Source organism: Microtus ochrogaster, unplaced genomic scaffold (assembly GCF_000317375.1).
Source record: "Microtus ochrogaster isolate Prairie Vole_2 unplaced genomic scaffold, MicOch1.0 UNK1, whole genome shotgun sequence".
NCBI classification, from domain to species: Eukaryota; Metazoa; Chordata; class Mammalia; order Rodentia; family Cricetidae; genus Microtus; species Microtus ochrogaster.
This window is the reverse complement of record NW_004949099.1, coordinates 29,478,167-29,491,653: the sequence shown is the minus strand read 5'-3', so window position 1 is coordinate 29,491,653 and position 13,487 is coordinate 29,478,167. Positions and strand designations below refer to the sequence as shown.

Below are 13,487 nucleotides of genomic sequence, written 5' to 3'. Positions count from 1 at the left end.
TAGGCAGTTTGGATGCTCACCTTACTAGACCTGGATGGAGGTGGGTGGTCCTTGGACTTCCCACAGGGCAGGGAACCCTGATAGCTCTATGGGCTGAGGAGGGAGGGGGACTTGACTGGGGGAGGGGGAGGGAAATGGGAGGTGGTGGCGGGGAAGAGACAGAAATCTTTAATAAATAAATAAATGGAAAAAAAATAAAGAATCCACACCATCCCCCCCCAAAAAAGGGTGGGTATGTACCCTAAAGATTTAAAGAGGAGCTGGTTGATTCTTTTTCATATATGAAAGTTTAGGTTTGTGAATCCTTTAAGATTATCTTTCAAGTTAAGTAATAAAGTAATTGGCCCTTTCTTTGTAACCACAAAATGCAAACTGACAGTAAAAGACCTAACTGAGAAGAACACCTTGCTTGCCCACACAGTTAACTTATAACAAATTGCTTGGATATGAATGCATGCGGGTTCTTGGGATGTTTTTCACCTGTAATACATAATGTTTAATCATGTAGGAGATATGAAAACCATGTTTTAACCAGTATTATTCATTATAATAATTTATTTGAAAAATAGGCTGTAACCACGTTGTCAGTCCTATATTGCCTGAAAAACTTTGTTGGGGTATATAAGCTACATACAACTGAGAAAGAACATGAGAACAGAGAATAAAGAAGGAAGCCATCAAGAGAGTGTGTGTCTTTTCCCCAAGCCCCTCAGATAGAAAAGTCTTAGCTTAGGCCGCTGACTCCGTGGGTTCCTTTCACAGCCCTGTGCTGCTGGAGGCTGGCACCCCACACAGCAGAACATCCCTGTACATTGGGACTGAATCTTTGACTCATTTGTTTATTGTTATTCTGGGGATTGGACCTAGGGCCACAAGCAAGAGCAACTATCTACCACTGGGCATTATCCCCCTCCTTTTTTGAGACAGGATCTTTCTGAGTTGCCCAGGCTGGACTTGAACTTGCCAATTCTTCTGCCTCGGTTTCTTGAGTAGCTGGGATTACAGGCCTGCACCACCAGGCTGGGCTGAATCTTATATTTAAAGACTGGAACATGGCAAGGCTACTCTAAAACCTGTAGGATTACAGTATAAAACATGGAGGATCTCACTTTTGGGATTTAGCCTGAATTCCATCATTTACTACTGTAGATTACTTAGCTTTTGTTTCCATTTCCTCCCCCACAAAACTGGGGATACTAGCCTACTTCCTCACAGAGATCTTGTTACATACAACCTTTTGTCATTAGGGGACATGGTGGTCCAGTGACCAATACACACACACAGCAGAAAAGCTGGAAAGATCTAGAAAGAAGTTTTCTTGTGCTAGCAAGTGTAGATTCCTTGACTTAAAAATGAGACTTAGTCACAGTGGTGCAAGTGTGTTATACCAGCAAAGAGAAGGCCGAGGCTGAGGCAGGGAGACTGCAGCTTTAGGCTAGCCTAGGCTACAAGGTAAGACCTCAGGTATGAAAAAACAAAATCAAAAGCATAGAAAAAAAAGTAAAACCCTAAAACCAAAACACATAGAAAGAGCCACTTAACTGAGGTCCAGCCATCCCCTCCTTTGCACAGAGCCAGAGTAAGCAAACACACAGGGCTCTGCTCCACTCTGTGCAGCCGCCTGGGCAGGGCAGATGTGGCATCAGACCCTTGTTCCACACAGACTCATGCATGCTGTGTGACCCTCCCTTTTCAGGCTCAGGAACTCACCTACAAACTCAGGGTGCCACCTCAAGGGGTTGTGACAGGGTGAACTGAGAGGAGGCTTGTGAAGTGTGCAACACTTCTTGGGTAGGAGTTACACATCTGCTTTCTTGCTGCAAGGGCTTCTGGGGTAGCATAAAACACAGCTCAGTTTGTCTCGGTGCACACTGTATTAAAACCTACATGTGGCCCTGGACCTGACTCTTCTGAGTCCGAGTTAGCCCATGGCACCTCTGCTTCTCCCCTCTTCTGCCACATGCCACAACCACCACACTCCCACCTTGTCATATCTCAGATGTCCTAATACTACAACATGGGTGGCCACAGGACTGTGCGGAAGAAATCCCAAGTAAGGCCAGAGATGAAAGAGACAGACAGCAGATAGCCTAGGTGTGTAGCATGTGGCCCCAGAGTGCTGTCCTCCTATTGGCTGAACTCCTTAAAAAGTCTCCTGGAGGAGGGTAAGAAGAGAGAAGAGTTAGGTGTCAGGGAGCAGACGGGAAAAGGGCAGAGGGAGGGGGGACAGCTAGAACTTGAAGCAAACTCACTCAAGGTGGCAAGAACCCCACACCTCTCAGGCTCCAGGCCCTGATCATGCCTCTCCACTGGCCAGACACCCTCCTCTACCTGGTCGTCTATTATCTGGGCCACTCCAGACCTGGCTCTGGAAGGCCCAATTCTGACCTCAAATCCCAGCACTCAGGAGGCAGAAGCAGGTATATTTTTAGGAGTTTGAGGTCAGCCTGGTCTACAGAGCGAGTTCCAGGACAGACTCCAAAGTTATACAGAGAAACCCAGGAAAACCAAAAACAACAAAAACAGATGCCAAGATGTTACTTCAATTGATGGTCACTTCCCTGAGTGACAGTTTTCCAAGCTCTGTGACCAAGTAAGGAACTTAACTTCCTATGGTTTAGTTCCTCACCTGCAGAACATGGACATAAGAGGATTGAGGGGTTGGATCTTCATGGGCTGGGTGATGACTTAGGAGACCAGAGAGACGTCTATCACGTGCACAGCACTTCTTATAAACATGCGCCAGCATCAGTGCCGTGAATAGCCACTTTATTGTTCAATGCCTCTCACTCTGGAGCTGAGCCCATTTAGTCACGAGAAAGCTAGTCCATTAGTCTATCTTTTCAATCTAGGATGAGGTCATCTGGACCGGTGTACTTAACAGAAGGAAGGACGGACACACACACACACACACACACACACACACACACACACACACACACTGTTGGAAGCAGGGACTGGTCAAAAAGACTGAGGACTGCAAGATCACTGTAAGCTGAGATTAGCAGGAAAAGCCCTCCCATGCCCTCCAGAGGGAGGCAGCCCTGCCAAAACCTGCACTTTGGTCGTTTGGCTTCTAGAACTGAAGATCCAGTTCTGTTGTTTTGCATCACCGAGTCTGCAATCCTTTGGGCTGGCAGCTGAAGGTAACACACATGAGAAGAGGAAACACTGCCGGGCCCTCATGCTGCAGACACTGTAGTGCTGCTGAGCGGTGGTCTTTGGGGAGGTGGGACTCACTTCCTCAGACAGGCTGACCTCATGTCATCTACACAGAAGACTGATGAGGAGGGATCTTCAGTCGCTGTCTTGTTGGTGAATCCTAGCTTTGAGTGCAGTGACCTGTGTACTGTGGCCCTCTTGGGATGGGAGGTCTGCCAAGTTCTAAGCCCCACTCCCAGCCTAACCTGGGAATATATACCTCCCTGACGGTCTGTTGCCAGCAGGGCACAGGGTTGTGAGAGTCTGCCATTGCGAGGCTCTACAGAAGGGCTGGGGTCTGAACTAGAGCATAAAAATAAGAGCTGGGAGGAATAGACCCCTATTTTGTTTTATGAGAAAGGGATGTGCTGGCTAGTTTTAATGTCAATTTGACACAGGCTAGAATCATCTGAGAGAGGGGAACCTCAATTAAGAAAATGCCTCCATAAGACAGGCTGTAGGCAAGTCCGTAGAACATTTTTTTTAAAATATTTATTTATTTATTATGTATACAATATTCTGTCTGTGTGTATGTCTGCAGGCCAGAAGAGGGCACCAGACCTCATTCCAGATGGTTGTGAGCCACCATGTGGTTGCCGGGAATTGAACTCAGGACCTTTGGAAGAGCAGGCAATGCTCTTAACCACTGAGCCATCTCTCCAGCCCCCGTAGAACATTTTCTTAATTAGTGATTGATGGGGGAGGGCCCAGTCTATTGTGAGCGGTGCCATCCCTAGGCTGGTGGTCCTGGGTTCTATAAGAAAGCAGGCTGAGAAAGCCACGTGGAGCAAGTCAGTCAGCAGCACTCCTCCATGGCCTCTGCATCAGCTCCTGCCTCCAGGTTCCTGTCCTGTTTTGAGTTCCTGTCCTGACTTCCTTCCATGATGAACAGTAATGTGGAAGTGTAAGCCAAATAAACCCTTTCCTTCCCAAGCTGCTTGGTCATGGTGTTTCATCACAGCAATAGTAACCCTGACCAAAGCAAGGGGTTTACCCTGTAGTCCAGGCTGGACTAGAACTCACTATGTAGACCAAGCTGGCCTTGTACTCAGAGCAATCCTGTCTCAGTGCTGAGATTACAGGTATGAGCCACCACTTAGGCCCAGTCTTATCAAGGGACCAGTAAGTCCAGGGTACAGAGATGCCAGGTATGGCCTTGATATCCTGGAACTGACTCCAAACCCAAGTAAGTGAGAGATGGGACAGAGAGAAGGGCTGTAGACCCAACATCCGGGCAGTAGAGGAGACCATAGCGGGGAGAAATTAACAGGAGAGGTAACGAATGCATGGGCAGGGCAAGGGTACGCTGGGATTAGATGGGGAAATGCTTCCAGAATGTCTAAGAGGGGCTGATGGGGAGTTCTGTGAAACCCTCTGGCCCTACAGTGTGTAGAGCAAGCAAGAAGGCAGGACCATCTGCCCACATGGGTGGGAGGCCTACTCAGAACCCAAGTCCCAGCGTCTCTGGACTTCATAACACATTCTCGACATGGCAGCGGTTGGTGTTCTGGAAGGCTGACCTGAACAAGCAACACATTTCAGATGGGATTTGAGCCACATTAAGCTCAGTCTCAGTTTTCAAGTATTATCCTCTGTCAGGAGAAAACAAAGACACCAGGTTGTGTCACACAGACCAACCCAGCCCCACCAGAGCCAAGGTCACCCTCACTTACTTCTCTGAGGTGATTATAGGCATGTCTGTCTGCACACCTGAAACAGAAAGACATTCTATTAGTTCCAGACAGACTTCCTTAGAGGGAACAAAACCCACTTTAAAAAGACAGGTAATTTCGAGATCCCGTCATACATTTGGATGGTGATGTGTATCGGCCACAGCCGGCTTGTTCTGACGGCCACCCTCTCCTGCACCCACATCCTCCTGCTGGCTCAGATGGGCCCTCAGAACCTTAGCCCCAGCTCAGAAGTACAGATATGTGAGGGGACCGTTCATCCGTCAGAACACTTGGGCCCTGTGTATGAGCTTAGCAGGAAGGGCTGCAGAGACCCTTGATGGTGGTGAAGTTTGGGGTATGGGGCTGGGGGCTCCAGCTCTACTGCTGGGTGCCAAGTAGGACCAGCCCTTTCTTCTAAAGTGTGTTTCAAGTCATTCAGCAGCCTTGCTTTTACTCCTGGGTCTCCCTCATTCTGCCTTGAGGAAAGTTGTCTCCTTTCTCAAATTCAGCACTGTGGTGGTCTGAATGAGAAAGGCCCCATAGGCTCACAAATTTGTACTACTTGGTCACCAGGAAGTGGCGCTATTTGGAAGGATTAGGAGGTGTGGCACAGAAAGTGTGTCACTGGCTTTGAGGTTTCAAAAAGCCCATTCCAAGCCCAGATTCTCTCTCTTCCTGCTGCCTGTGGATGTAGAACTCTTAGCTACCTCTCCATCAACATGTCTGCCTGCATGCTCCCTGCCATGATGACAATGGACCAAACCTCGGAACTGTAAGACAGCCGCATTTAAATGCTTTCCTTTATAGGAGTTGCTATGGTCATGGCATCTCTTCACAGCAATAGAACACACCAAGGTAAGTCTCATCTGCAGGTTAAGAAGGCTTGGCAGGAGGCTGTTCAGTTTAGGAAGGAGGCAATGAGTCTGTTGAGGAGGAGGGATGGATTCTGGGGCAGTTTATGAAGCAGAGGCACTCTGACAGGAGAAAAAGGCCAAAGTCTCTTCCACAAGGCTTGAACAACAGGTGACTATTCCCTAAGAGAGGTACCATCAGGGTGGTTATATAACCAACTGGATATACCTAGCCGATTGTTTAAAAAAAAAATTGTTGGGTGGTGGTGGCACACAGCTTTAATCCTGGTACTTGGAAGGCAGAAGTAGGAGGATCTCTGTGAGTTCAAGGCCAGCCTAATCTACAAATTGAGTTTCAGGACACCCAGAGTTGTTACATAGGCAAACCCTGTTTCGAAAAGACAAACAAACAAACAACCTTAACCCCCACTCCCTAAAAAAAACCAAAACAAAAAAGGAAGTATTTATTTATTTATTTATCTTGAGGCAGAGTCACATTATGTAGCTTTGCTTGTCCTGGAACTTTCTATGTAGACCAGGCTGGCCTTGAATTCACAGAGTTCATCCTGTCTCTGCCTCCAGAGTACTGGGATTAAAGGTATACACTACTGTGACTGGCTTTAAGACTTTAAAATTTTTATTTATGTGCACTATGTGTGTGTGTAGGCTTGGGGTGGGGGTGAGGGGGCAAGCACCTAGAAGAGGGAGTCTAATCTCGTGGAGCTGGAGCTCAGACAGTTGGGACCGGGAACCAAACTTAGGTCCTGGGAAACAAAAGTGCTCTTAATGGCCAAGCCATCTTCCCAGCTCCTAACATTTCTACAAGGAAGAATTACTTTGAAATACTTAAGTTTCACACATATACAATGTATCGATGAGCTTTCCAAGGCAGAGCTGCGAGGCCTGGCCTCATTCCTGGGCTCCACCACACTGCCTTTGCTGTGTGATGGACAGAATACAGGACGTCCACACACTAGGCAAATCCTGTACCTCTAAGTGACAGGGTCTTGCTATGTAACACGGGAGCCTCAAAATCACAGCGATCCTCCCGTCTCAGTGCCTCCAGCGCTGAGATTTCTGTGTGTCTCACCATGCCTGGCTTATGTGTTCATTCCAGTATTTATTTATTTAGACAGGGTCCATTAGCAGGTAGCCTAGGCTGCCTTCAACTCACAATCCTCCTCACATCCTCCTCGCAGTCTCCCAAATACTAGGATTACAGAACTGCACAGCCATGCTCGGTCCTGTCCTTCCTTTTCATCTGGCATACAAAACATAGAAGTTGTACTAACAATGCGTAACCTAACTACACATGTGCATTTGTGTAATTTTTCAGTCAGGTATAATATCTACCTCCTCAAACTCTTTCATCTTCAAAAATACTAAGTATGGATTGCTGTTAAAAAATTGTTTAATAATGTGTATCATTGTTTTGTCTGCATGAATGCCTGTGCACCGTGTGCATGCAGAGGCCAGAAAAGGACACTGGCTCCCCTGGGGCTGGTGCAGCAGATTGTGAGCGGCCATGTGGGAGCTGGAAACTGAACCCGTGTCCTCTGCAGGAGCAGTCAGTACTCTTGATGGCTTAGCCATCTCTTTAGCACCCAAATACTTCTTAGGCCTCCATTTTGCATCACCCACAGCTCACAGCCTGAGCCTCTCATTTAATAACATCACAGTAAGCCCTCAACCTTACTCTAATCTACATTTTGTTTTGTTTTTTCTTCTACTTTTCTCTTTTTGGTTTGTCATGACAAGTTTCTCTGTGCAGCCCTGGCTGTCCTGAAACTCACTTTGCAGACCAGGCTTGGCTCCAAACTCAGAAATCTGTTTGCCTCTGCCTCCAAGTGCTGGAATTAAAGGCGCGCACCACCACTGCCCAGCTTATGTATTTCTTTACATGAACACACTAGTGCTTGCAATCGATACCTTCTCCTTCAACTGGGTTGTTTCTGTTCTTCAGGTATTACAAACAGGGCCTTAGAGAGTCTATGCTGCTTTTCTTCCTATTTGCTCCAGTGTACTGTTAAGATAAATCTAGGTTACAGGGAGAATACAAATATAATTTTGCTAAATATGGTTAAATTCCCTTTGTAAGTGCTGAGGTACATGAATGTTTGCACATGCGTGAGCGTGTGTGTGTGTGTGTGTGTATGTGTGTGCACACGCGCGCACACACACACACCCCTACCTGTGGTGATAGAGGTTTGCCATGGCCTCACCAACTCAGCACACTGTCAGGCTTTTGGGACCTGACCAGCTGCTGAATTAATACCTCAGTGTCTTACATGGATCACCTTACAGCCCCACCCCTTGTTTTTTTTTTTTCCCTGTTGAGACAGGTCTCTAGCTGGTAATCCTCCTGTCTCAGCTTCCTACTTGCTGGGATTATAGGTCTGAGCCACTATACCAGCAGTTCTCAACCTGTGGGGCATGACCCCTGTGGGGGGTCACATGTCAGATATCCTGTATATCAGATACTAACATTATGATTCATAACAGTAGTAAAATTACAGTTATGAAGTAGCAACAAAATAATTTTATGGCTGGGGTCAACACAGTATGAGGAGCTGTATTGTATTAAAGGGCTGCAGCATTGGGAAGGTTGAGAACCATTGCACTGAAGTTAGCCCTAAAGAAATCCTGTTTGTTTGTTTATTTATTTATTTTTCAAGACAGGGTCTCACTCTGTATCCCTGGCTGTCCTGGAACTCACTATGGAGATCAGGTTGGCCTTGAACTCACAGAGATCCACTTGCCTCTGCCTCCCAAGTACTGGGATTAAAGGTAAATACTACTATGCCTGGCAGTTCTTTTATGTCTTAACCTACTGGTATTATTTATGAGGATGCCTTGGAAAATGTATTAGAAAAAAAGAACTGTAAGTTAAGGAGTTATGCACATTAATTAGTTTTGAGTTTTAAACTCCATTTATTCGTGTGTGTAGGTCTGTGCATGCTGTTTCATGTGTGGACAACCTGTAGTAATGACTCCTTCCACCATATGAGTTTGTGAGGTCTAGAATTAACTAAAACTCAAGCAGCTGGGCACATGTTTGAGGAAATTTTCACTATTGGATTATTTGTGGTGGGAAGACCCACCCTAAATGTGGGCCACACCTTCTGGTGGCAGCCTACATTAAGGGGACATGAAAGAAGGAAGCTTGTGCTTTTCACCTGCTAGCCTCCATTGTCACCGGCAAGTTCCTCTCCCTTGCTGCTGAGGCGTCCCTTCGCTGGCATTGGAGCCCACTTCCTTAGGATTCCCACGTATACTAAAGCCTGGCTAAGACATAAGCATCATGGTCTGAACTATTGAATTCTTGGACTTTCTGTCAGGAGACAGACAGCCACTGTTGAATTAGTGGACTATAGCCTGTAAGCCACACTAATAAATCACACACACACACACACACACACACACACACACACACACACACTCATTCTATCAATTCTGTTGCTCTAGAGAACCCTGACTAACTCAGATCATAAGGGTTGGTGGCAGGCATTTTTATCCACCAAGCTGCCTCACCACCAGCCCCATGTTCAACAATGCCAAGGCTATTGCAAATTCTACCTCTGCAAATAAAACCCCAGCCTCATTCTGACAGTAGCACAGGCAGGCAGAACTTCATACACACAGCATCCTGCCAGGCAAGGCATAACAAAAAAGCCAGAATAACACTTTCCCCTGTCTTCTGAGGTGCAAAGGATGGAAATCAGGGCAGTGTGTGTGGGCTTGTGACTATTCCAAGGAATGTAAAACACATTTCCAAGAACCAGAAGGATCTTTCTGCCTGGTCTGCTGGTACATGGGAGAGCCTGAGTTCAGGGCCAGCCTGGGCTAAGTACTGAGCCACTCTTAGTCAAACTGAAACAAAACCAAGAACTGTTTTGATGTAATTCTTGTAGGTGATCTTCCAGGCAGGAGCACTGTCAGTGTGCCTCTCTTTCAGAACTTACCATTTCACCAGGACATGTAAGCGTCAAACAAAAGCTGCAGGCCTTACCTTTCCATCTGGCAGCCAGCTTAGGATTGGAGATCGTGAAGTTTGGACGGCTTCTTGAAAGAATGCCTTTTCCAAAGTAACCCTTCCAAGAAGAAAACATGGTCAATGCTTAGTTGTTAGGACTATCCAACAGCCCCACGTTTCCTTGATTCTCTAATGCTCATACAGTCCCACCTCTGAGGTGTGTGGTGTATGCAGGTGTTCATGTATATGTGTGCACACATGGGAGAGCAGGTGCATGCATGCACACGTCTGCATGCCAGCAATATTGAGTGTTTCCCGTGGGTACAGGGGTCTGAACTTAGGACCTCATGTACTTTACTCATAGATCATCTCCAAGCCCCACAGATTTCAGTACCAGCTCACCCATCTGATGAGGAACCATTTTGGCTTGTGTCTGGCATCCGAAGGCATCAGAGCCAGCTTCTTCTCACATGTGGCAGACAGGGACCAGCGAGGCCTTAATGCACCAGAACCCACTGACCTTACTGCAAACTCTGGAGAAGGTAGAAGAGAGGCAGGGTGCCCACCAGTTGTCCTGACTTGGGGTGGGAGCAGGGCTCGGTGTCACAGGCATGAGTGACTGCAGTGGGTCTGGCAGGTACAGCTCAGAGGAGGAATACAAGACCCTCGGGCCAATCCCCAGCACCAAAGCAAACACACAAATACTAAGACTGGACTGTGGCGATAGGGAGCCATTCTATAGGTTCATGATGTCACTGAATGCTCATGAGGGTGAACTCTTGGCTATCAGCTACGCCTCATCTGGGCTGCTTAAAAAGTTACTTTTGCTAGTTACTTTAATCCCTGCACTAGGGAGACAGAGGCAGGCAGATTTCTATGAGTTTAGGGCCAGCCTGGCCTATAGAGCAAGTTCCTATGACCAGAACTACACAGAGAAACTATGTTTCAAAAAAATAAAAACAAAGACAAAACAAAACACAAAAACAAACAAAAAAATCCATTCCTTTAAATTTCATGTGTATGGGTGTTTCGCCCGGATGTATGTATATACTATGTGTGCCTGGTGTCTTCAGAGGCCAGGAGAGGGCACTGGATCATCTGGATGGAATTACAAATGGTTGCTGGAGGCTAGACTGGTGCTGTGGATTGGATCTAGGGCCTCTGGAAGAAGAATCTTCACTGCTGAGTCATCTTTCCATAAGGCTGCATTTTAAAATGCCCCAGTGATAAAAAAGATATGGGGAGTGTACTGGGAGAAGGTCGGGGCAAGCCAGCTACCACTTTAAGTCCATAACTGCCAGTGATGGTGCTATGATTACCATTAATTGGTGTAGGAGGTCCTTCTGTATTTGTATTCTTTCATTGGTTGAATAAAGAAACTGCCTTGGCCTTTTGATAGGGCAGACTTAGATAGGCGGAGTAGACAGAACAGAATTCTGGGAGGAAGAAGGCAGTGTGGCAGATGCTACGATTCTCCTGCCTGAGAGGGATGCTGGTTAGACTCATGCCAGTAAGCCACAGTCAAGTGGCCATACACATTAATAGAAATGGGTTAATCAAGATGTGAGAGCTAGCCAATAGGAGGCAAGAGCTAATGGGCCAGGCAGTGTTTAAATGAATACAGTTTTTGCGTGATTATTTCGGGTGTATGCTAGCCGGGTGGGATGGAACAAAGGGCCCTGCGCTCCATACTACAATTAACAAATAGAGAAACTGCCTTAGCCTGTTGATAGGGCAGAACTTAGGTAGATAGGGAAGACTGGACTGAATGCTGGAAGAAAGAAGGGCGGAGTCAGAGAGATGCCTTGGATCTGCCGCCAGAGATAGACTTGCTGAAACTTTGCTGGTAGGCCACAACCTCGTGGTGAAGCACAGATTAATGGAGATGGGTTAAACTAAGATGTAAGAGTTAGCCAATAAGAAGTGAGAGTAATAGGCCAAGCAGTGATTTAAATAATTACAGTTTCTGTGTGATTATTTCGGGTGTAAGCTGTCTGGGTGGCCGGGAAGAACAAGTGGCCCTCCCTCCAACCAGAACTAGAGGCTGTCCTCATCCAACAAGTCCCCAGGACGGAAAGAGAGCAGACACTTTGGGGAACTTCCCACAGGCCCTCATCCACTGGGGAGGATCTCCAGTTTTACCCATTACATTTCTGTAAATTACTTGTTTGTCTTTAATATACATGGCTTCATCCTACGTGGTGTTGGGATGAGGATTTGGGGCGAGGCGTCTAGATCTCAGCCCCACAGCTGAGGTCCCCAGGGTCCCCAGGCTCACCTTCCCGTACAGCTGCTGCATGTCCTCCACGCCCCTCACCACCACGTTGTTGCTGATCATTTCAGCTCGGAATATTCGGAATTCCTTCCTGGAACCTTGGTCCTCACCAAAGGGGATGGGCAGTGGTGACTCGTAACTCTCATATACTCTTCTTTTCCTCTTCGGGGCACGGAAGACTGCCTCTGCCATTCTTCAAGGGTAACAGGTCTCTAGAGGAGAGAGAACCAGTCAGTAACCACGGACCAACAGGGCTAGCACACTCAGAACCCGGTTCATGTGGTGTCTGGGGAAGGCAGAGTAAAACAATGAACAAGAAGACTCCATGTGACTAGGTCATGACAGCATAGATCGGTCACCAGGGGTATCTCAGAGCCTGAGACCTCCAAGAAGCTAGTGCCATCACCTTAACCGAAGCTGGCAGCACCAAGGCCTACCTCACACCCTGAGGATTCCTGTCTTTAAGGACAACATACTTTCCTTTCCTTGATCAAGAGGCATTCAGAGACCCCCAGGGACTGCTAATCAGATGTATGGGTGTGAGTGTGTGTATGAAGATAAAGCCAAGCAAGAATGTATCCTCAGTGGAGTGAGTCTGGTTAGCTCTCCATCTTCCAAAGACCGACCTTAAGGTACATCGTAAGACCTGGGGTGGTCAGTTCTCAGTGTTTCTTGTTTTTTTTTTGTTTGTTTGTTTGATTGTTTGCTTGAGACAAGATCTTGTGTGATGCAGGCTGATGAACTCACTATGTAGGTGAGGATGACCATGAACTCCTGGACCCCCGGCTTCTACTTCCCAAGTGCTGGGATTTGAGATCTGAGTGATTTAAGGGCCAATTATGTTCCACCAAATGCCAGTGGGTGTGTGCAGCAACTCTGAAGCCAGGCTGGCTGTGCTGTGATCTACCTAGTGCTAGCTTCTGCAGTGCACACACCAAAATCAGGAAGCTGCTGCCCCTTAGATGTGAAACCTTGGGCAAAAGTTCCCCCAGCCTCTCGGGGCTTTAGTTCTTCTGTAAAGGGAGAGAAAACCGGCCTCGGAGTCAGGGCTCACAGAGTGTGCTGTGGTATATTTGTTTAACCGTGTAAAGATGTGTTACTGTTTTACCTTGCCTGTCTACGGCACCTGATTGTTCTAATAAGAATATGAATGGCCAATAGCAAATAAGGAGGAATAGGTGGAAGTTCCGGGCAGCGAGAGGAAGCAGGAGGAGGAAGTTAGGCTTAAGGAGAAAGGAGATGATAGGGAGATAGATGCCAGGGCCAGCCAGCCAGATACAGAGGAAGCAGGGAAGTAGGATAAAAAGCCCCGATGTAAAATGTAGAGGGACAGAAACAGGTTAGATTAAGTTAAAAGAGCTAGAGGGACAAGCCTAAGCTAAGGCTGAGCTTTCATTATTAGTAAGTCCCTCCGGGTGTTGGTGGCGCACGCCTTTAATCCCAGCACTCGGGAGGCAGAGGCAGGCAGATCTCTGTGAGTTCGAGGCCAGCCTGGTCTACAAGAGCTAGTTCCA

The 13,487-nt window shown here is 47.1% G+C and overlaps 1 protein-coding gene across 2 annotated transcripts in view; it reads right to left on the bottom strand.

Moving 5' to 3' along the window:
* Positions 1-13,487, bottom strand: part of Tsen2 (tRNA splicing endonuclease subunit 2) — a 54,667-nt gene that overhangs the window by 37,545 nt on the left and 3,635 nt on the right. For both annotated transcript variants that reach the window (XM_005365040.3, XM_026788285.1), the window contains exons 2-4: positions 11,977-12,185; positions 9,735-9,816; positions 4,875-4,911 (exon numbers count right to left, since the gene is read on the bottom strand). In XM_005365040.3, the coding sequence (XP_005365097.1) occupies positions 4,875-4,911; positions 9,735-9,816; positions 11,977-12,165 (308 nt within the window). In that variant the 5' untranslated portion in view covers positions 12,166-12,185. The remainder of the gene's footprint in view (positions 1-4,874; positions 4,912-9,734; positions 9,817-11,976; positions 12,186-13,487) is intronic.